A 22,649-nucleotide genomic window follows, 5' to 3' on the forward strand; every position below is an offset into this window, starting at 1 on the left:
CGTTTTAAAATCCCGAGCAAAATACGAGAACCATTCTAAACCCACAGTCGGGCGTCGGAACCGGTAGGAAAATAAAGTATTTCGACCGCGTGGACGACAAGAGCGAACGAACGCACAGGAAGGAGTGAAAGAGAGGGAGAGATATTTTGAGAGATTTTCCGTGAATAGCGCGCGCATTTGCATCGTCCTTGTCTGGGCGTTTGGGATATTGTGGACGAACGGAGGCGACGGCACCAGCGAACACAATAGGACGAACCGAGCAGAATAACGTCATTGTGCGACACCCTCTCCCCCTCCACACACACACACACACTCGGTGGGTATCAACAATCAGTGCTGCATACAGCAGCAACTGGTGAAACCGCAGCAGCATGCCATGACTTCACTTGGGAGATAGAAATACAGTGACGGACAGAATTCTTCACCATCACCGACATTTCCCATGAAAGAGTTAGTTCTGATGGGTTGTTTTTTTTTATTTTTGTGGAAATCTACAGAGAAATTATTTACTGTCGAACGATTTGACGCGAGTTTTCCACTCGGAAAATCTATTCATACCTGTCCGTCGCCAAGCGTCCATTAGCGTTTGGCATTTTTATTCTATCTCCTTGGAGCGTCATGCCGTGAGAACCGCTTCGGCCCAAAAAGATTCACAGTTTTCCGTGCGGATCTGCGGTTCCGGATGCTTCTAGGTTTCAGTTCAAAACACCAAACCAGCCCTTCCAAGCGATTGCTAAGCCTCGGCTCGGGGAAAAAGCAGCAAAAGCGATCCCTCGGTGCAATTCGGCTTACCGGGGCGCTGCTCACAACTTCAACAATCGTCTTCCACCATTAGCCCTCCATTAGCGAGGCCCGTTTCCGTGTCTTGTTTTTTGGCCGGGCGTGTTGTCACCGTTACCGATATAACTTGTGCGAAACCGGGCGGTAACCAGCCAGCAAGGATGAGGTGCATAATTTGAAAAATAGACGGCTGGATGGATGGATGGTTCGTTGGCTGCATCGGGCTTTGGGATGTGGGATTAAAAAGGAAATAGCAAAAAAGTAGGCCCATCACAATCGACAACCGTGTTCCGGTGGCGTGCCAGCAACGACTAGGAAGGATCGCTAACGACGATAACGAGCACGAGGAGTTTGGAATCTATGTGTGAGCGCTGTAGTCGTCGTCGTGGTCGTCCGTGGTCGAAGGATTTGCGAAATTGCTTCAGGGATAGAGATGTCCATCAGAATGTGCTAATGGGAGTGGTTTGAATACAACAGCAAGGATTCAATTGCGTGGAGTCTCTTTCGATTTTCGGTTAAGAATGTAATAAAAGGCAAATTTGTAACTCTGGCAAGCAATATTGGCTAGAAATGTTAAACCTTCCACCACAAGCTTAATAAAACTAAACTCATTTGTTAACTTTCACGCTTGGCACTTGCAATATGATTCGCTAATTTTAAACCGACAGCGAAAGAACAAGCGGTCGAATTACCCGCCAGCCAGTGACAAGCTGGTGGAAAACACTTTCTCCTTCTTTTACTTCCACTTTGGTGTTGGCCAGCGCCTCGCATAAGGCGGGGAACGTAAATCAACCATCTCAACACGATGATTTATTACCGCGGGAGTCGGTCCTTTTGGGGCGGATTTGGCCATGTATTTTTTTTCGTTGATGTGGTTTGTTGGTCGATGTTTTGCTTCACTCCGTTTTGGTTATAAATTCCCCTTTGCTCAATGGCACGTGACGCCCGGCGCAGTGGAGTGTCCTTTTTCAACTGTTAATTGCTGGAAAGGAAAAGTTTACAGTCCTTTTTCGAATAATCTACTCGTTTTGTTGTTGTTGTTGTTGCTCTTCTTTGCCTGTCCCTGGTGAATGCAACTGGCGCTGCACAAACATTTCCACTTCGAACCGAACCAGTAATCGAACAAAGCGAGCGAAAGAAGAGTTTCGGACAGTAAATTTGGCCATGCGGGATCGAACGCTTTCCACGCCATTCGGAATTGAAATTTACATCCACTTGCGAACCTTCGGTGGACAGTTCTCGCCAATCGCCAATCGGTGCAAGTTTTCTAGTAAATTAAACAAATTCATTCGGGATAGTGGAAAAACGAGGCGCAAATACAAAAAAAAGGAAGCAAACAAACGCATGGATTATCCTGTCGCATCCGTGGGTACATTCAGAGTGGGAAAATTCATTGCGAATCTGGAATAAAAAAATTTCTTTTTATTTGGCGAGGAAGCTTTTCACACCTCCCAAAACCCAACTCACCCATCCACCAACACTCCCCCCATTCAATTAATCTTGCTCAGCGCCTCAATTCTAGCGGCCTCTTTTTAAATCAATTATGCATGATTGATGTGCAACCACCGTGGGCTGCTACAACGTGGGAAATCGAGAGCGAGACAAATGTTTTCCCGCCACCGACTGTCAATTTTGGCTCTTCACAAAGTAGTCGTTTCTTTTGCACACCTTTCGCGTGTTTTTCTCTTTTCCGTTTTAGCGAATTATAGGAGAAGGACTTTTCTTTTTTTTCTAGGTAGGTTTTTCTAGCTTTTCAACCGAAAAACCAGCATGGTGCGCGGTCCCTGCACGTCTAAAAGCAATTTGCGGACAATTTCATGCTACAAATCTCCCATTATGGATGGATCGGGAATGGGGAACCATGGTACCTATGCAAATGAAGGAGGCAGGAAAATCGGAATAGAATGGTTGCTGTCACAAAAGATTTGAACTTTTCCCTGGTTTTCTATGTTTTTTTCGCTTTGAATTGTGCTTTCATTTAAATTTAAAATATTTTTTCTAAAATTTCATACATCGTTTAGCCTATTTTTCTAAAAGTCTTTTTAAACGCAACGCATCTCAAGCAAACAAGCTGGGTCCGAAATTAAAAAATCAACGCTAACAACTTCCTCCGTTCGTTTCGGTTGCTTGGTTGGGAAAGAACGCTACCCGCCCTGCCAGCCTTAGATCCGACGGCATTTGCGACTACTGGTGACTACTTCCGCTACTGCTACTGCACCGACAAACAGTCGAGGAATTCATCGTCCAAGCCATCAACATCGGTTTGCGGACGGACACAATTGCGCTGTGCGATGTGGTTTCATGCAAATGGTTACACTTTTTTACGTTTTTCCCTGCCGGGGGTTTTCCTACCTTCAAGCCTCGGACTCATTTGTGACTGGTGTGGCACTCGTCCTCGCTTTTTTATGCCGTGTAGCAGCTCCCGCACTAATATCCCTGTCAGCTTCTTGGATGGGAGAAATATTGTTGAAGCAGGCCATGTCCGTCCACGTGACGACAACTGTCACTTGGTTCGCACTTTTCCGCCATCCCGCCAAACAGCCTCATGCCGGGGGAAAAACACTATTCCGGAAAAGGACCCAGACACACACACACACACACACACATAGCTCGCAGTGGAAAGCCTTCTGGCCTCAACCAGTCCAAGGGTGTCGTGTTGAAAATGAAGCATTTTTTTTTAATGCTTTCGCTGTGTATGAGCTCCCCTATAAATCATGAATATTCATCGCAACTTCTCGCAGTGAGCAGAACAAATAGAACGACTGACGAAATGTGAAATAGATTCATCCTCATTTTTTGCCTTTTTTGGTTTTTAATGTCACTCTATAAAAATGTCGCTCGTGCTGGAAAATCCTCATCAGCGCCAGGTAGCGGTAGCGTTTGTTGGCGCCTCATTTCCATTAATTTAAATTACTTGATTGAAATTGATTCCTCCACTTTTCTTGTTGCTGTGCCGCGTGACGATCGCGCTCGTCAACCGTCGTCACCGTTGACGAAAGCGGGGGAAAAAATCCCGAATATTGATGGCAAATCTAAACCATCGCTTGGGTAAAGTTTTCAGTGGGAATCAACAGAGAAAGAAAATGGATGAGACTCCTTAAAGAAGCAAGAAGAAGAAAAAAAAACACGTCGCATCTCATTTATCTGCAACCGTCGATTAAGGGACGTTGGGTTTGCCGTGGTGGCGATTATTCTGCTGCTGCTGCTGCTGCTGATGTTGGATAATACTTTTTCACTTACCTATCCTGCCGAATCAGAATAAGTGCTCGTTAGCAGTGAATGTAGTCATCCGTTAGATGAAGGATGGGCAGAAACGTCCTTATTGTCATCTCTGCCTGGGAGCTCTGGGAGAAAATTTTCCATCATAAATCATACAATGATGCTCGGTGCTTTACCGAACGAAGAACCGTTGTACCTGTACCGTGGAAAACGGATGGAAGAAAATTATTTCCTGCCTTGTTCTAGGTTCATGGAATCGAGTCTTGAAAAAAAAACGCGCTCATCGGATTCATTTCAATCATATCATTAGAATTCGAAACCACACACATACATGATAGATTTGTGCAGCTTTTTTGTTATCTTCATTGTTTGGTTTCTTTGTGCTATCGATTTTCCCAACAAGCGCGCGCTATCTACGGCTATCACTTGAATGCAAATAATATTTTTATGTTTTTTTTCAGTTAGATCACTTTCCCGCACGCAAATTTCCATACGAAGGATTAAATCAAACAAACGCATCGCTAATGGAATAGAATCGGGATAAAAGCGTTCAGTTCACCGTACAGCATAAGCGCCACCATCCCAGAGCCTTGCGTATGTGTGTCCTGTGTATGTGTGTTTGTGTGGGGGGTGAGAGAGAGATTTCATCCGCCTAAGAGAAGCAACAACAACAAAAAAACACTCCCAATATCCTTTATATCCTTCCCCACACGGTAAACATTTTCTGATTTCCACGAACCGCATTGTCTCCACTTCTCCGTGCCACCGTTTGCATCCGGTTCTGTGTCAGTGTGAACGCGCAAACCGCACATGCACGCGTTACACCGGTTTTTTCCTGCACGACGCCAACAAACACAACGCTGGCCGGAAGGAATGTAACGGGTAACAAAAAAATGCCCCATCCCTCCGATTCCAAGCGGCTTACGGGTTTCATCTGTTTTCAATTGTTGAGACAACTTCCCACCCAATTCCCCCCCCTTCCCCTCATCCCCATCCTTTAGTGGGTGGGAAGGAGAGGAGAAGGTGATAACGAAACAAGTGGGTAGCGGGGATCCGCTAGCTCCGTGTCATACGTTCGCTGTGTGAATGGAAATAATCCCCTTCTCATCTAAAGCCTAGGCAACAGATTTTCACTCATTTTCCACTCTTGAAATGGAGTGTTAGTGTGTGTGTGTGTGTGTGAGGATGGGTTTTCCCTTAGCATGGGCAGGCTCGCGGATTGTTAGAGTTTATCATCTTCGCAGTGATTTTTTTCTTCTTTCACTCGCTCTGCCAGTGGGAAATCTGCTTTGATTCCCACCACTCGGGAAACATCTGTGGTTGGAGTTTTGAGCTGATCCGCTGGAAAAATATAAATTGGGACATTGGATCTAGGCAATAAAGGAATATAGCAAGCAAATGTGTAAACAGGTGATATCGAACACACACACGTGTTGGGGTATATTGGCTGAATTGGCGGCACAAAGGATGAGAATTTGGTATCCTTATTGACTTTGAAGATATTGGCAGCAGCTGCGAAAATTGATGTCTGAAGGGAGTATCTTTAGATTCTTTTTTTTTTTGCACAACATACGTTTCATTTGAGCAGCTTTATAATAGTATCACAACTATATCTTAAACTCCTCACGATCGAGCACTGTTGTCTGCGTATCCAATATCCTAGGCATTCTGATGGCACGTATCAAAGGTGATGCTCCACCATAATTTGGGTCTATATTGCTTTCTCTTTCCATGTGGGCGGCCTATGTGGAGTCCTTATTATTTTCCTTCGACGTAAACGGGATCAAAACTACTTGTGAGCAGGTTTCCTTCGAACGCGGCTAAGCGCGTTTCGTCTGTTTCGGACAGTGTTCATGTCTCAGAGGCGCAAACGAGTACTGGTATGTGCTATACAGTTCAAGCTTCTGCTGGCGATAGGTTTTTTAAATAAAGAAACCCTTGCGTGTTTCTTATACTGTTGCCGGTGTTGACCTTTGACCCAACCTCGAGAGGTCTCGGCTTCCGTTGCCGATTCCTCTCCGATAGTCTCCAGCAATAATTGAGACATCGGATGGCTTTCCAGTTGATCGTTGAACCGACTATTTAAAAACTACTGAAAGTATTATTCTCATCGCTAGATGACCTTTCACCTTTTTCAGATCCTTATTACGATAGTATTACAAAGCATTTCATTTAACGAATTCAGTTTATTATTCATTACAAGGAAATTAAATTCAGTCCTTACTGCTGCAGACATAATGCTTAATTGGAGATCTTCATGCAAATGCAATGGAATACTGACTTAAGTTAATTAATAATTAATTGGATAATTCGATAATTATTCTAGCATCTAGCCTCAAATCCTGTTGCCGTTTAGCGATTGGTCGGTTTTTCCTTTCCCTTGGCCTCTTGGTTCGTTCGCGACTTGGCTTGCTCCAGCTGCCCATACAGCGTGGTCATTTCCGTCGTCATGTCTTCTTGCACCTTCCGTAGCTTTTCGATTTCAATCATCAACTCCGTTTTCTCTTTCATTTCTCCATTTTTAAGCATTGCTACCACCTTTCTGTATCGATCACGGAGCACAGCAATTTCTTCCTTTAGATTCAAGTTTTCCACTTTAAGCAGATCTAATTCGCTGAGGCATGGTTCCGCCGTCGGTGAGTTGTCTTCCTTGGGAGATTCCTTACTGTTTGCAGATTTTGAATTGTTTTGCTTTAACAGAGCTTTCATCTGCTCTTTGTTGAGAATTTGTTTGGTTTCGAGATCGATTTGTTCGAAAAAGGTGTAGTTTCTATTATATTCTGCTTCCTGTTGCTCGCGCTTTCTCTGTAGCTGCTTTTCATTCAACTCCTTGCTGACTTTATCTTGGAATTCTTGCAAGGATAGCGTTTTGGGTTTTTTGTCTTTGGCTGCCGACTGTTTCGCTTCCCTTTCCAGCTGATTGTACTTTGTTTTGTTCGCCTCGAAATCTAGCTTGGAAAGAAGAAGCGCTTGTTCGAGATCGCTCACGTATGACTTCTCTACCAGCTCCGTATCCTTCTGTTGCCATTTGGACCACTGCTCCTCTTGCATTGTATCATTCGAAGGCTTAGCCTTTTGAGGTTTCTAAAAACGAAAAAAATAGCAGAAAACACTCATGTCATGTCATTATGAAGAGTAAAAACTTACTGGTTTAGGTTTTTTTGGTTGCTGTTGAGGAGCTGTTTGCTGCGCAGTTGAGCTTTTCCCTGGAGCCGCTTTGGGTTTGGTGGTTGCATTGGATTTCGATTTTTGCCTTGGTTTCCGAAACCCATCGTCATCGTCTTCGATTTTTAATCCAGCAAATCTCGAAGGTACCACCGTAAACATGGCAGCACAAGTATTTTGGTTTAGTGGAAATCGTGAAAAACGAATAGTAAATGTGAAAAACTGGCTCCCCTCTAACGCAAGTTAGTTTGTTGATGTTTTTCCGCAAATTGACGTCCACAGACTACGCCGAGGTGTACACAGGTAAACAACAATCGAAAACAAATAATTTACGTTTATTCAACGTGGACAAGTAGGTGCTTGACTGACCATTGCTACGCGATAATAAACGGCGTTTAGAAAAACCTAGTTTTGTGAAACAAAACTGGTTTCAAAATAACTTTATCAAATAAAATTTACCAACCTTTCCATATTTCCTATAGACACATTGGGCGAAGCATTTGAACTTTCTGCGATGGAGATATAAACACGATCGCTCGTTTGACATTGTTGACACACCGCTACTTGGCGTGTGTGAAGTTTTTTTTTGCTTGAGTTCTTGCGTCCAATTTTCGTAAACTTGGTGCGTACGAAAATCGTACATTCGGAGTGTCGGTGTATTTATTTTACGATAATAAGTTGATAACTTTCCGTGCCACAGTGTTAACTATTGAACTTACAGCAGTTAGGGGAAGGACGGCATCACGATGAATCGAAGACGCGCATACGAAGATGATGGAGACTTTTACGGAGGTACGGATTTGCGGACGCTTTTAACCTACAAAAACAGCATCTGCAGCAAAACACATCTGGTGCAATCGGAACAATAACTAACCCGTTAATCGATCATGGGTTTTCATCCACAGAGCGCAACAAGAAACGGCGCAGGGTATCCGAAAACCAGGAGATGGAAGAACGCTTAGAAACGCTGATTCTACGAGTCGGCGAAAACAGTTCCTCCTCGCTGGAATCGAACCTGGAAGGGTTGGTATCGGTACTGGAGTCCGACCTGGGGAACTTTCGGAGCAAGATTCTTCGCATCCTGTCGGACTGTCCGATCAAAATGCCGGAAAAGTGCACCATATACTCGACCATGGTAGGGCTCATGAACGCCAAGAACTATAACTTTGGCGGCGAATTCGTGGAGTACATGGTGAAAACGTTCAAGGATAGTTTAAAGCAGTGCCAGTGGGATGCGGCCCGATATGCGCTCCGTTTTCTGGCAGACCTGGTAAATTGTCACGTCATATCAACGAATTCACTGCTCCAGCTGCTGGACAGTATGGTTGACGCGGCCAACGAAGATAATGTGCCGCAGGTTCGCCGCGATTGGTACGTGTTTGCGGTGCTTTCGACCCTACCGTGGGTCGGCCGTGAGCTGTATGAGAAAAAGGAATCGGCACTGGAAAACTTGCTGGTGCGTATCGAAGTTTTCCTCAACAAGCGCACCAAAAAGCATCACAACGCGCTGCGTGTATGGTCGGTGGATGCGCCCCATCCACAGGAAGAGTATCTCGACTGTCTGTGGGCTCAGATTAGGAAACTGCGACAGGACAATTGGACCGAGAAGCACATTCCCCGACCGTATCTTGCGTTCGATTCGGTGCTGTGTGAGGCGCTGCAACACAACATCCCCGTGATTCATCCACCACCGCATCAGGATTCGTTCGAGTATCCGATGCCGTGGGTCGTGTACCGTATGTTCGACTACACCGATTGCCCACCTGGGCCGATTCTGCCCGGAGCACATTCGATCGAACGTTTCCTGATCGAGGAGCATCTGCACTCGATCATCGAAATGTATCGCTGGGAGCGTAAGGAATGCGCCATCCATCTGCTAATGCTTCCGTACAAGGAAAAAATCCCGCTGGAGTATTGCATCGTGGAAGTTATCTTTGCGGAACTGTTTCACATGCCTACGCCGCGCTACCTCGAGATATGTTACGGATCGATACTGATCGAGCTGTGCAAGCAGCAGCCGTCCAAGATGCCGCAGGTGCTCGCACAAGCCACGGAGATTCTGTTCATGCGTATTGACTCGATGAATACGTCGTGTTTCGATCGGTTTGTGAACTGGTTCTCGTACCATCTGAGCAACTTCCAGTTCCGTTGGTCGTGGGACGATTGGGACAGCTGTCTGCTGCTTGAGAACGAACATCCTCGACCGAAGTTCATACAGGAGGTGTTGCTAAAGTGCTTGAGGTAGGATTTAAAGCGCTGATTCAAATCATAATAATGAGACTTATGGTAAATAATCAAACCTTGCTTTTTTAGATTCTCGTACCACGATCGCTTCAAGGAAATGATGCCGGAAGGATACGCGAAGCTTATCCCCAAACCACCCATGCCTCACTACAAGTATTCGATGGAAGGAGCAGGTGAGTGAACGCAAAACAGCGCCAGTTTCAATTTATTACACTATAAATTATCTTTATTTTGACAAAAACAAAATAACAAAATTGCATTTTACTTCTCGAACGGCGTTGGGAAGCTTTCTGTTCGTTCTCTCTGCCTCTCTTCCCTGTGTCCTGCGTACCGTTCGTTGCTACGTTCCGGTTCCGTTCGTTTTGGTTAAATCGTTTGGGTTCGCTGTGGTTGTGTGTTTGGCTTCGCTTTTGTATTCACATTGTCTTGCTACTACCATACGTCGCTGTATGGACGATGCTCGATGCTTCGTTTGCTTCCTACGGATACCGTTCTGCTGTCTTGTCACAGACTGAGATAAATATTATTTAACGTTAGAATAATTTAATGTCTCCTACTGACCACAAGGTGGATGTGAAGGTTTAAAAACTACATGCAGCTCAATTCGTACGATCAGGATGGTGTAAGGTTCGGTGATGGAAGGAATTGAAGGTGTCTCTCTGCATGATCGTGGCATGATTATGTGTCCCTTGCATGACTAAGCACGACGTCGGGCTTCAAGCGACATCGACAGCCACTGTCGTTTGGCTTGCTTCCTCATCACCCCCAATCGCGACTCCATCCTCGACTGTCGTGGTGCCTAACGTTTCACTGACGGTGCTTTCCGTAACAGGGGAGCTGGTGCTACCGACCGTAGTCGTCACCTCGACGGTAGTTTCCGGTTCGAAGGCGTCTTTAGGCACGATCTCATTGCTTTCGATCGATTTGCCACCGTAAACGGGTTTCGCGGTTTCGTCCGTAGCACCCACCGGCTTCTGTGCCGCGTCCGTCGGTTTCTCGGTCTGATTTACGATCGCTTTCGCATGGTTGATGATGGACATCGTGAGATCATCGAAAGTCGATCCACCGAACGAGCGACCACTCTCAGCAGCGGCAGAACTGCTCGGTTCAAGCGTACTGGCATCACTTGCCTCGAAAAACACCATGTTCGACTGGTTCGTGGCAATTGGTGGCGAAAGGTTGGCCTTCACCATCACGAACTCCTTTTCCGGTTCGGTCACCTCCAGGGCGTCGTGCTTGTTTTCGGCCTGCTTTGCAACCAGCTGCTCCGCTACGGCCACCCCTCGATCGGTATCGTCATCAACGGCTTCGCTAGTATCTCGTTTGATTTTGTCGTTCGATGCGCTTTTGGCCGTGGGCGTCATGACAGCTTCCTCGGCCTTGCGTTCTTGCTGTTCGTAAGATCGAGCATCGATACGATTACTGTCGAACACGGACGACGTTACACCAGGAACGGGCTTGATCGTGGTAGTGGACGTTGCGCTGAAGTTGCTGTTTCGCGTACGGCTCGTCCGCATGCTGTTGCTCGACTGTTGCTGCTGGCCAGTTGGGATCGGTGGTGGATTGCCGGACGGTATTCTACGGTAGGTGTAGCGACTGCGACCTCTCGAGGCACGTACGCGCTGCATCTGCTGATCAAGGTTCGATCGTACCACAGGCACCACCACGGGGGTTTTCGTAACCACATCAACAACGCGTTCGGAAGATGCGACGGCCTGTTCACCGCTCACCGGAAGCGATGATGACGGCAGGGTCGATGTAGAGAACTCGCCGCTCGTCGACTTACTGCTTGTACGGGGTCTCTTCGGTACCCATTTCTGAACCGGCTTTTCCGTGGACGTGGAAGTCGATACGAACGATCCCGGGAACTGTCGGTAGATGGTTTTCAGTATCATACGGGGTCGCATCGTGGTGATCGTCATCGTAGTAACATCATCAGATTTTTCATTCCGATTCTTGTAGTAGTGGGCCGTACTGGAAGCAGTGGCCGAGCGGAACGTTGAGGCCGTTACGTTCCTTCCCTGGCTAACGGTAGCTTGCTGTGGTGCAGCCGTAGTGCTGGCACTTGCCGGAGCCGGTGAAGATACGGAGGATGCTGCTGATGGAGCTGGCGATGAGGGTACGGTGACAGCGGGCGGAGGGATCGGTGTTGTGGAGGAGCCTTGATAGGGATGAAGCGGTGTAACGAAGTTCTTAGGTCTTTGCACTTTTTGGTTGTGCTTGGGCGTACCGTAATAGGTCATGGTGTACTCCTTCTCCGGTGGTGGCAACTGGACGCTGAGTTGAGCTTCGGGGCGGTGCGTGGCATACTCGGGTCCATCTCCGGGGTAGAAGCGCAGTGGCTTATTGCTCGTAACCGTGACGTGGTGGTGATGGTTTCCTGATGGGCCCATTCCTGCTCCCGCCGGCCCTGGCATAGGACCGTTGGGTTTTTGAGCCATCTTCTGCCCTTTCTGTGCCTTGTTCCGTTTTCGCGTGCTTTTGGCCATTCATCTTCTTAACGTGTGCCAACTCAACCACGCGCGACGGAATGAAATCGTACGTATCGTGATGGTTTAGGTACTGATAGGTCTTGAGAGTGGACGAAATTGGAGTCTCAATTTGGGGCGGAAGAATCGTTACCGAGGGCATACTTTTGAACGCGGGTGGAAACTTCACTCCGATCGTGGGACCGAGCTGTTGGATGTACGTTTTGGGCGGTGGAATGTAGGTGGCCTGGGTGGTGATGGAAATGGGCGTCGTTGAGGATGGAAAACCTGCGGAGGAAGACACGATCGGCGAAGGTACGGCTGTGCTGCTGTTGCGATGATGGGGAGACGATGACGTCTGCGCGGAAGTCAACTTGGCGGTGACACTGACGGCGCCTGAAGCATCGATGAAGTTGCTGTAGCTGAACGCTCCCCCGGCGAGGGTTGTGCGGGAAGCGGGTGAAGCAGTGGGCGAGTGCGAGCTGTGTGACAAGCTGCTGGCGGTTGACGTGGGCGATAGCAGGGATTCGGCGGACGTTGGCGTGACGGCGTTCTCGACACCAAATGATTCATATTTGGGTGAAACGGCATTAGATGGGCTTCCGACGGTATCGGCGACACCGGCGTTAGCGTTGGCAGTCGGCGGTTCCAGCTTGCGGGACGTTTGCTTGGACTCGCTGGCGGCCGGTTGGAACGCCGGGGCGGTGAATTTCTCCCGTAAACCAGCGGGCGAAGCCGGGACCGTTGGTAGGGGTGCGTAGCGATGGTTGGCTGCAGTCGAGCTGACCGTAGGCCCGCTCACCTGCCCGACGGACGCAGTGTAGCGAGCACTGGGACGTGTGGCGGAAGTTGGAGATGGTGAGCCGGCGGTAGCAGTCGACGGGGAAGACGACGGCGACACGGACGACTTTGTGCCGCTGTTACCTGGCGTAGAGAACCGATGGCGGTGGGCTGGCGTTGGGCTAATGGATGGGCCGCTCAGCTGGACGTTCGGGGTGCGATGGTGCTGTGAGGAGGCAGACGAGGACGTTGGGCCTCCTCCGATGGTCGTCTTCTGTGGGTGTGGGATTGCATTAGAACTGGTGAACTTGAAAACAGTGGGAATGGCATTAAACGGATGGGGGCTATGCGGATGATGTGGATGATGTGGATTCTGGGACGGGAGAGAAGCCGGCGTTTGATGGCCAGTAGTGGGAGCGACCTGCGTGTGGTTCGCACCATGGTGACCGTGCGCTGGATGGGGATGATGTTGGTGGTGCTGGTAGTTGGTGATGGAGGAGGAGGTAGTAGTCTTGGGGGTCACGGTGACAATCGTCGGATGATGCGGGTTGTGGTGGTGATGGTGGAATGGGAAATTGCTGCTGGGCTTGCAGCGGAGGAAGGAAGGGATTGACGGGCGAGTACAAGTGGACTGGATTCGAGATGGGTTGCATGATACGCACCGGGATGGCTTGGACACCATCCTGCTGATGCGGATGAAGCGGTTGCGATTGCTGTTGGGCTTGCGGAGGACCGTACAGGTGGTTCTGGGGAGCCACAGGAGGGATCAACTGTACGTGCACCGGTATGGCGATCGGTTGCGGCGGGGACATCTGGAACATGTGGTGATTGGACATGACCGGAATGTGGTTAACCACCATCTGGCCTTGGGGATTGTAGAATGGGATCGATTGAATGAGATGTGATGGGGGGAAGAATCCCGGCGGCCCTCCGGCGGCCACTGGCGGAATGAGCATGAGGATGAATCAGAATGGATGGCTGTTGTTGTTGCTGCTGCTGCAGTTGCGGTGGTACCTGTTGCCGATAGACGACATGCTGCTGCTGCTGCTGTAACGGCAGTTGCGGCTGTTGTGGTGGGGCGTACTGTTGAGGGAACGAGTTTTGGGGCGGAGAGCTTGGTTGCTGCTGTCCTACTCCAGTCGAAATCGTTGCTACCTGCTGGTGGAACTGTTGCTGCTGCTGTTGAGTAGGGAACTGTTGGGGCTTGGGCGACGTTTTCAGGGCTTGCAGGGATGGTTGGTGAATTTGATTCTGGCCCGACTGTTGAGGTTTCTGCGAAACGCCATTAGCTTTGGTCGGTTTGGCATCCGTAGAATCGTGCGCCGTCGGAGCTGTGGCACCACGAAGATCGACCAGTTTGGTAAAGTCCTGATGGATGTTGCTAGGCGCAGGAGCATGCGAGTCCTTCGTATGGTGGAACAGATAACTTCCAGGGAGAGCCGTTGGCGCTAGTGGAGCAATCGAGGGACGCTGGAAATGAATGTGCTGGTAGAACTTTGGAACCGAGTGGCTCGAACCAGTGAACGAATCGGGGAACTTGATACGATTGCTCGTCGCGGCCGTTAATCCACCAAAGTACGCAGGACTCTTGCCGGGGACATAATGGTGATGGTGATGATGGTACTTTGGAGTCTCGCCACCAGACAGCAACGATTGCATCAGATACTGGCCCAGAGTGATGGTTTGCTGTGGTTGGGAGACTACAGCAGGCCGGTAGAAGCGAGTGGCCGGGCGCAAATGGAGCAAACTGGTGGGACTGCGAGTGACCCTGCTGCGATTGTGCCATATCGAAAAAGGTTCGATCAAACATTTGATCGTTTTTACGATGCATTGGAATGGCGTTCGGCGAGATGGTCAGTGGAGCAAAATATTTCGGATAATCCTCATCACGAATGATATAAGTGCGATTGCTGCTAGGCTGAACTTCCCGTTCCTCCTGTTCACCTTCCCCGGTGGCCGGTTTGTTCACTTCTTCTTCGCGCGTTGATTGCTTCGAAGGGGCGATCGTGAACTTCAGCTCGTACCGATGTCCGCGCAGATCATCACGATGTCGAATACGTTCCACCTTCCAAAGAGCAGTCACATTGCGGTGTGACTCCTCCGGCCTACCATCCTGCTGCTGGACGAAAAAGTACGAATCGTCTCCCTCCAGCTCGAGGCGGCCGTGGGCCAACTCAACGATGTCACCGAAACGCGGAACGCTCAGATCAATCACCCCAATGTACGGTGCGTTGTAGATCGCTTTCTGCAGTCGGTTCGCTAGGAGCGGTGCATTTTCAGTGCTTCCAGAAGATTGTTGCTGAAGGCTAACGATGCGTTTGGAATACAGGAAGCAAAGATAAACAAATTAAAACGTTGGCCGCATGGGATGGAGGTTTGTTTTGCTTCCTAAGTGTTTGGTGGGCACATTGTCATTTCCTACTGCTATTCTATTCAAAATAGGAACTGTCTTGCTTTGTGAATTGCGGAAAAGAAAAAAAAGACGCACGGAAACGAACGAGTGAGATGATCGTTCGTGTTTTAGTGGCTTGCCTGTTGAATCGGCAATTTCATGCTCACTTGATCTATACCACTACTGCCACTGCTTTCAAAGGAATAGCTCGGTTCGCTACGAAAGGAGGCGCACACTACCTCGCCGCCCTAAGGAAAGCTCGTGTTTTGCATAAACATACGCTAATATCTCCCCAAGAGTAGCGTAGCGTGGCCTTGCGCTGATCAGTCTCGTGGAACGACTACGCGCGGCACTAAATACTTCTCACTTCACTGGTTCGTACGGCGCTAGACTTTTCTTTTCAGGCGCACTTTTCCTTTCAACCGGCAATTGAACACCCATTACCCGGGGTGTTATTCTTTTCTCTTTAAGCATGTTTTCGAAGCCTGTTTAATATGGAATAATTACGGTGAAGAGAAACCACGTTCTTAAAGCGCTACTAAATTACTGGCTAAGCTTCCTCCGCCCACCTGCATCGTATTCCTTCTGGTCGGAAAGCGTTTTTCCTTTTACTTACCTCGTCTTGTTATCATTCAGCGCTAGAAAAACGGTTTCTTTTAACACTTCCTCCCAGGGCACCAGCGCGCTACCACTGTCTCCGGTAGCATTGGGCTTCTCGTCTGACGGGACCTGCTCGCGCGGTCGATAGTAGAGAACCTTGCCTGGGTACGTCTTCAGATGGTGGGGCGTTAGAATGATATCACGGTTGTTGAAGTACTGGCAATGGTTGCCGGTAATGAATATCTGAACGGAGAAGGAAAACACGACATTAATTTGTGCTTAGTTAATTACTAAACGTGATGGTGGCATTAATTCGTCGTCAAGGGAAGCCAAATGCAAAAGGCTGCAAGCATCAAGTACGATTTATTGGGCGTTTATTGACAGTGTTTAGGGATGCCCGGTGCGATAGTTTTCAAGATCTTCTTCCTTTACACTACAACCTCTTGAGGTCTTGGCCTGCCATTTCTGGCTTTCTGTGACATAATTTTACCCGTAGCAAAGTAGTCAGCCTTACGTACGGGGAGGTGGTCTGGATGGGGTCTGGTGGTCTGGAGTTTCAAGATCACAATTCTACAATTTCGAAGGCTTTATCTTGTCTGTATCTTCATCACGATCACCTTGAGCGCTTCCCGTTCTCGTGCCATCGGCCAAACGCACGCTATTGATGCGTCTACATTTCTTGGACACAATAGTTCATACTGCTACTAGCTGCGACGTTCTTTGGGGCGCTCCAAAGTTCTCATGCAGCCGCCCAATGAGGCTACATTTGAGTTCGTAATTAAAAGAAGCCACAAAACAAGCCAGCGCTTGCCGCTGTGACCCAGCTTGCTCGGCACCGATGAAACGGTCGCCGGCAATCATCAACAGAGCATTAACGCTGTTGATGAATAAATTACGATTGCAACCGATGCAAGGTGCCGGGACAGTGTATTTCTCTCTCTAGTGTCAAGGGCTCTGTGGACTCTCTGGTGCGCTATGTGAAGCTAATTTGTGCCACCATCGTTTGGGGTGGGGTATTGTTTGCGAGCCGTGGAAATTCGGTGACTTTAGAATCGTTTGATCGCTTTCCAAAACAGATTCTAATCGGCAAAGTTCTTGGGTGGCATTGTGAATGGTACATTTTTACGCTGCAGAAGCGAAAACTTCAATATTTTAAAGTTTTGAAAGCCAACCACAGTTAGAAATATTTTCTTCGCAGCTGAATGCGACAGTCTCGGGTTTGTCTCTTATGTTTCCCACAGCAAGCAGTTCACTACCGTTTGTGGTCAACGATGTGATGTATGCAAAGTAAGACGTTGTCGTTAAATCTTGTCGCTTTTTTCTGGTGTGTCGACACAAGAATCTGACTGTTTTGCAATCCTTATTCGAAGAAATGCTTCGAGGCGCCGCACGCGGTTCGGTTGTCTGCGATCGGAAGGGATGTGTGCGGTTTCGTAAGATCAGTTAACTCCCCAGCTGCCCTTAGTCTTACCATGAAAAGAATTAAACAAATGTTCATTGTACGTCCGATGTAATCCATGGCGGAACGTGATTGGCCGCTGACAGTGATGGATCGTTCGTTGAATTTTCGTCTTGTACAGCTGTAGAACCAGAGCCCTAAGGGTGCAGCAGAACATTTACACACTATCCCAGGCACATAAATACACACACACATACACACTTTTCTCACAACACAACTGACCGTTTTGGAGATTTGAAACGGAAACAAAAGCCAGCTAGTTTGGGCTCGGTCTGTATTGCCGTGGAATTAATCACTTTGTTGCATTAGAGATCCTCACGAATGTCGAAACGCTTCGCCAAACGATTGTCACGCACTACGCAAAAGGGGTTAAGTTAGCGTTCTGCACCAGAGGGAACAAGTCCCCGTAGTTAGGGGATAAATTTGGGCACACACTATTCACCGTACATCTTGGCCGTATCAGTACAGTACACTTCGCTTAAGATGAGCACTCTTCATTCACTCGCTCTAATCGATCCGATTGATCGGTGTGATATCGTAGCGTTAGTTTAATCAGCAGCTTTAGCTATGTGCTCGCCAATGTGGACCGTTCCGAACGAGCGTTTTTCACCAACTGAAAAGGGTAATATTTTCAAAAGCATATTAAAACTGGCCATCCACTGGTGCCGCCACTGCCAATGCAGATCGGGTGGATCTCCCTCCCTTTGAACGGGGCGGCTTCGTCGGATCGTGCAGAAGCGTGTTTGCATTTTCCAGCCCCTCCCTAGCGCGAAAGCTCAACATTGCACCGGACTGCGATCGTTCGTTCGGTATGCGGCGTTTCGTTCGGTTAATTTCCATTTTCCATCGTCTTCGCTTCTCGTCTCCTGTAAGGGCTAGGGTGTGTGTGTGTTTTTTTACAGGTTGCCAACACCTTCTAAGCCACAAAATCTTCTTTGGTCGATAAAACGTCAACTCGTCGCTTGTCTTTTTTCTTTGCGTACACAGTTTTTAATGCTCCCAGAGCGGTTGAGTGAGAGAGTGTCTCTTTAAAAGCCAGTTGGGTCGTATTTGCATGCAAAGACACAGGCGCGAAGATGATCCGATCGTCGTTGGAGCAGCAATTAATGTTGCCCGAAAATGTAATGCTTGGTCGTCGTGTGCGCGATCTTTCAGCGAGCTTTAATGGGTTGGAAATGTCGCAAGTAGAGTGTTTTCCTCTGGACTTCCGTCGTGTTTGAAACGGTGGCCAAAAACTGTGCCACTCTGCTTACGTCTTGTGGCGCCACCTTGGGATTATTTTCGTTTGACGAACTGTGATGTACGAGCTCGTACCTTGCAGTATGTGATTGTAACCGTTTTTTATGCATAAATTCCACCTTTTTTGTCCAGCGGTTAGCGTGTGAGTCTGTCCTCTCGATTGCAATATGTTGAAAATGGAAATCTTGAGCACGTGGAGTGGAATGCAAAAAAGCTCTTCTCGTATTCAAATGCTGGTACTAGAAACGTTCGGAACGTCTGCTTTTGCTATTTGACCGTCGTTGCATAAGTTGGCGGTTGGCGGTGAACCTAAAGAAGACAATTTAATTATGTTTGGAATAGATTGCCTTTTCGGGCGAATGCATTTGATTACGTATGATTTTTGCTGGGAATAGCGCTGGATAGAGTTCCAGTTTGTCATAATTGAATCGGTAGAAGGTTTCCATCAAAAGCCGAGAAACGCTGTTGTAATCTGTTCGGTACGGCAAAGAAAATTGCTTTTATTGAAGGTTAGCAGCTTTCCATGAAAGTTTATCCTGATAGTGCAGTCTTGACAGTTCGTGTGCATTTCTAACGGTTAGCAGGAGTGAATGCATTTGGCAAAGTCGCCACATTGATGCTTTATCTCGAATGTAAATGTGGATTTGAATCCATTTTTCAATTATGGATTTGAAACAAAAAAGCGCAGCAATTTTCGGGGGCGATTCCTACTTCCCGGAAACGTCGATCTCACGGAAAAGTTCAATTGTTTCTCCGTTCGTTGAGGTAACTCACGCGAGCGCGGTGATTCTAGCGACAGATCAAGGTAAACAATGTCAGTAGCAGCAGTTGTTGGTAGATTCAAATGGATTAAGAAAAGGAAACATTTGAATACAAATTTGCCACTTAAACAGCAACACAATGGGTTTCTGGGTCGGTCGGACGGTTTTCGGAGATCAACGGATCCGCAGGCAAAGATTGCGCCAAAACAATGCACGCGCAGGTGATGTGCATGACGCTCATAAAACCTTTAAAATATGATTTCGCTCGACATTGGCGACATGTTGCCCCCTGTTTAGGCCTCTGTGTGTGTGTGTGTGTTACTGTTTTATACTTTATGTAGTGTGCATATGTGGAACTTAATTCATGCTCAGCATGGATTGATGGAAAGACGATAAGAAGCATGAACTGTTGTTTGTTCACAAGCACATATTAAACATAAAATTGTGAATTACAAAACTAAACTTTAGTAACTCAAGGAAATTCATTCATATGCTGTTGCAATACGGGCTATACTTTCATTGCGGAAAAAGTCGTTCACTTCAGCTTACCTTAAGCGTTCAATTACGTTACGGATAGAAAGACTGGAAAGGAGGAAACTTCAGAATAATTACTGGATGTTTAAGGAACTAATGCAACGAGGTGCAATACATTGCGTAACACAAAGGAAGAGAAGGTTCTACTGTTGCGTCATTTTGATTCCCAACTTCTGGTATGTTATATCAATAGCGAATCTACTTCCCATTTGCAGTACGAAAGTAGTTGCCGCTCGGTGTGGTTTAAACGAACCTCTTTCATCAGGAAAAATAACAAACTATTGAATGGGGTTTTCACACCCATTTTCTGTGTCGTCTAATGGCCAGCCATAAATGTTTTATCGCTACAAGGCCATTAGTGGGAAATGGTTTAATAAAAATAAATTCGATGTGTGCATCGACGTAACATAATATGTGCAGCCAATAACCTTCTCAAGGTCTTTTGTTACCCATGGAGTGATGCACGATCGATCGTTCGAGATGTGGCTTTTCACATTCTTCACTCGCTAATCTGCCATGATACCATTAATTGCATTAGTTTCGCAAAAACAATTTTTCGTGTATGCAGGCACGAGTAAAAAACACACCCGATAGCACGCCACGAACAAGCGATTTCAACATAACGCAGATCTTTGGCTGTCGCACTCGAACCAGATCCACCCTTCTCTGGCCAGCTAGCTGCTTGCTGGGTATGTGTACTTGTGCCTCTCCTGTGCAGGCGGCAACTCATCGTTGTCGATAATTTTCACTGCCACTGGCAGGCGTGCTGCACTTTTCTCAAAACTGACTTTTTTGAAAGAAAGTGGCGAAACTCCTTAATCGAGAGTTTTTGTCGGTATCGCGGGCAATGCTATGCACCTGTTGTGTGCAGTTCCACCTCAGTTGATCGGAGGCAGACGTGCGAAGTTAGACATGATGGACAGATCGTCAGACCCACAGCGGGCAGCCGATCCTGGTGCGAGGCAGATGCAATGAAAAGAAAAGCATTGCTCGCGTGCATCGGCGCCTTGGCAGGGGAGCAGTCGAGAAAAAGTGCAGAAAAGTCGCTGCAATGGGAGTGGTGGACCTCACCAGGTGGAAAAGCCGCGAGAGCGATTATGTTGCTGACTGTGGCACTAGCGTTGTGCGCATCGTGCTGGAATTTCGGATCGAATTGTGTAGTAAAAGTGATGTTTAACCATCGGTCGGAATGTACTAAGGGGCCGTTGTTTCTCTCCCGTGCGCTTTCAAACGATGTTGAATTCACTATTGGCAGGTGTTGATGTTTGTTGCGTTTTGATACCAATTGAATTGTAAATTGTCATACATTGTTTTGTGTGTAGAATCGTGAGTGTTTACAATATATTTTTCTGAAATATTGCTTCTGTGTTCCTTTTCTTTGTTAGCATCCTTGCCGGGAACTGCAACTGCTCACAAGCTTGTGGTAGCTATTCGTCAAAAGTGTAATGCTGAGGACGTCCTGAACGAGCTGAACGATTTGCCGAATTCTAGGGATGCCTCAGACATGGACATGGCCGAAGCACCCTTCAATCCACTGAAAATCGACGTTTTCGTGCAAACGTTGTTGAATCTGGGCTCTAAGAGTTTCTCCCACAGTTTTGCGGCCATTTCGAAGTTTCATGCCGTATTCAAGGTAAGTTTTGGGCTACCCTTACTCTGTTGATAATTTAAATGAATTTCCCTTTTAATTTTCGTACGATTCACGATTCAGGCCCTGGCAGAAACGGAAGAAGCACAGATTTGCATTCTGCACAATATGTTCGAACTGTGGGTCGATCACCAGCAGATGATGGTCGTCATCGTAGATAAGCTTCTCAAGGTGCAGATTGTGGAATGTTCCGCCGTTGCCACGTGGGTCTTTTCGAAGGAAATGGTGGGCGAATTCACAAAAATGTACTTGTGGGAAATTTTGCATCTCACGATTAAGAAGATGAACCAGCACGTAACTAAGCTGAGTGAGTACCTTAGCTGCATACGATAGACCCTGAGCAGGATGGCTCACTGATGTGTCTGTTTAAATGTCCTTCTTCAGGTCGCGAAATGAATGAAGCGAAAGAAAAGCTAGCCCGCACAGTAGAATCTTCAAGCAGCGAATCGGAAGACGAAGCTTCGCCCAATCCTACGAAACATCGCAAAAACACGGAAGGATCGGGCGAAAAGCCAACGGAGGAACAGGTGGAACGAATGGAAGAGAAGCTGGAGGCGGCTTACGTGGATCAGAAGCGTCTGTTTTTGATCATATTCCAACGCTTCATCATGATTCTGTCCGAGCATCTGGTCAAGTGTGACACGGACGGACGGGACTATGACACCGATTGGTACCGTTGGACTGTCGGTCGGTTACAGCAAGTGTTTATGATGGTAAGTACCCGAGTTTCGCCCACTATCCAAAATCTCACGATAATGCGATATATTGACTGGTGTTTAAAATGTACTAACGACTTTTTTTTATCTCCTCGCGTCACGACTATGTGTGTGTGTGCGTGTTTTTTTTTTTGTATTCGCGTTCAGCACCACGAGCAAGTGCAAAAATACAGCAGTACATTGGAAAGTTTGCTGTTTACGTCCGATCTCGACCCGCACATACTGGATGTGTTTCACCAGTTCACCGCGCTGCGAGCATAAGTGCCAGCGCACCACATTGCCTCGATTATCGTGCGCGTTACTTCTTTCAGCTAGATATGGGAACCCGTTCACGGACCAGTGGCGCCGATCGGTCGATAGTGAAAGAAAGACATGATCACTGTTTGCAAATGTGGATGCATCGGACTGTTGACTTATAGTCAATGCCAATGGCGGAGGGTGCGCTAACTAACCACCGGGCAACATCAACGAGAGATGCAAACATGACCGTGTATAGGCTAGCACTGATTATTTGATTTATTAAACTCGTACGTAATCCTCTGCATGGTCAGCGGATGGACAATGACTTGTAACGCAAACTGCATCAAGCATAAGTAAAACAATATTGGAAATAGGTAAATTTCACTACCAAAACATCTTCGCCG

General features: G+C 47.5%; 2 protein-coding genes across 2 annotated transcripts; one reads left to right on the top strand and one right to left on the bottom strand.

The window, feature by feature from the left end:
* Window positions 1-6,165: 6,165 nt before the first annotated feature.
* LOC118502509 (G kinase-anchoring protein 1-A-like) lies at window positions 6,166-7,449 on the bottom strand. Its single transcript, XM_036034752.1, has 2 exons — window positions 7,147-7,449; window positions 6,166-7,083 (listed from the first exon to the last, which is right to left on the bottom strand). Exons 1-2 carry the CDS (start codon window positions 7,324-7,326, stop codon window positions 6,352-6,354), a joined length of 912 nt encoding a protein of 303 aa, XP_035890645.1. The 5' UTR covers window positions 7,327-7,449; the 3' UTR covers window positions 6,166-6,351.
* Window positions 7,450-7,714: 265 nt separating this feature from the next.
* LOC118502508 (nuclear cap-binding protein subunit 1) lies at window positions 7,715-22,629 on the top strand. Its single transcript, XM_036034751.1, has 7 exons — window positions 7,715-7,956; window positions 8,070-9,405; window positions 9,478-9,581; window positions 21,027-21,274; window positions 21,353-21,596; window positions 21,674-22,002; window positions 22,153-22,629. The coding sequence occupies exons 1-7, from the start codon at window positions 7,911-7,913 to the stop codon at window positions 22,264-22,266; spliced, it is 2,421 nt and encodes an 806-aa protein (XP_035890644.1). The 5' UTR covers window positions 7,715-7,910; the 3' UTR covers window positions 22,267-22,629.
* Window positions 22,630-22,649: the final 20 nt, after the last annotated feature.

This window comes from Anopheles stephensi, chromosome 2 (assembly GCF_013141755.1).
Source record: "Anopheles stephensi strain Indian chromosome 2, UCI_ANSTEP_V1.0, whole genome shotgun sequence".
NCBI classification, from domain to species: Eukaryota; Metazoa; Arthropoda; class Insecta; order Diptera; family Culicidae; genus Anopheles; species Anopheles stephensi.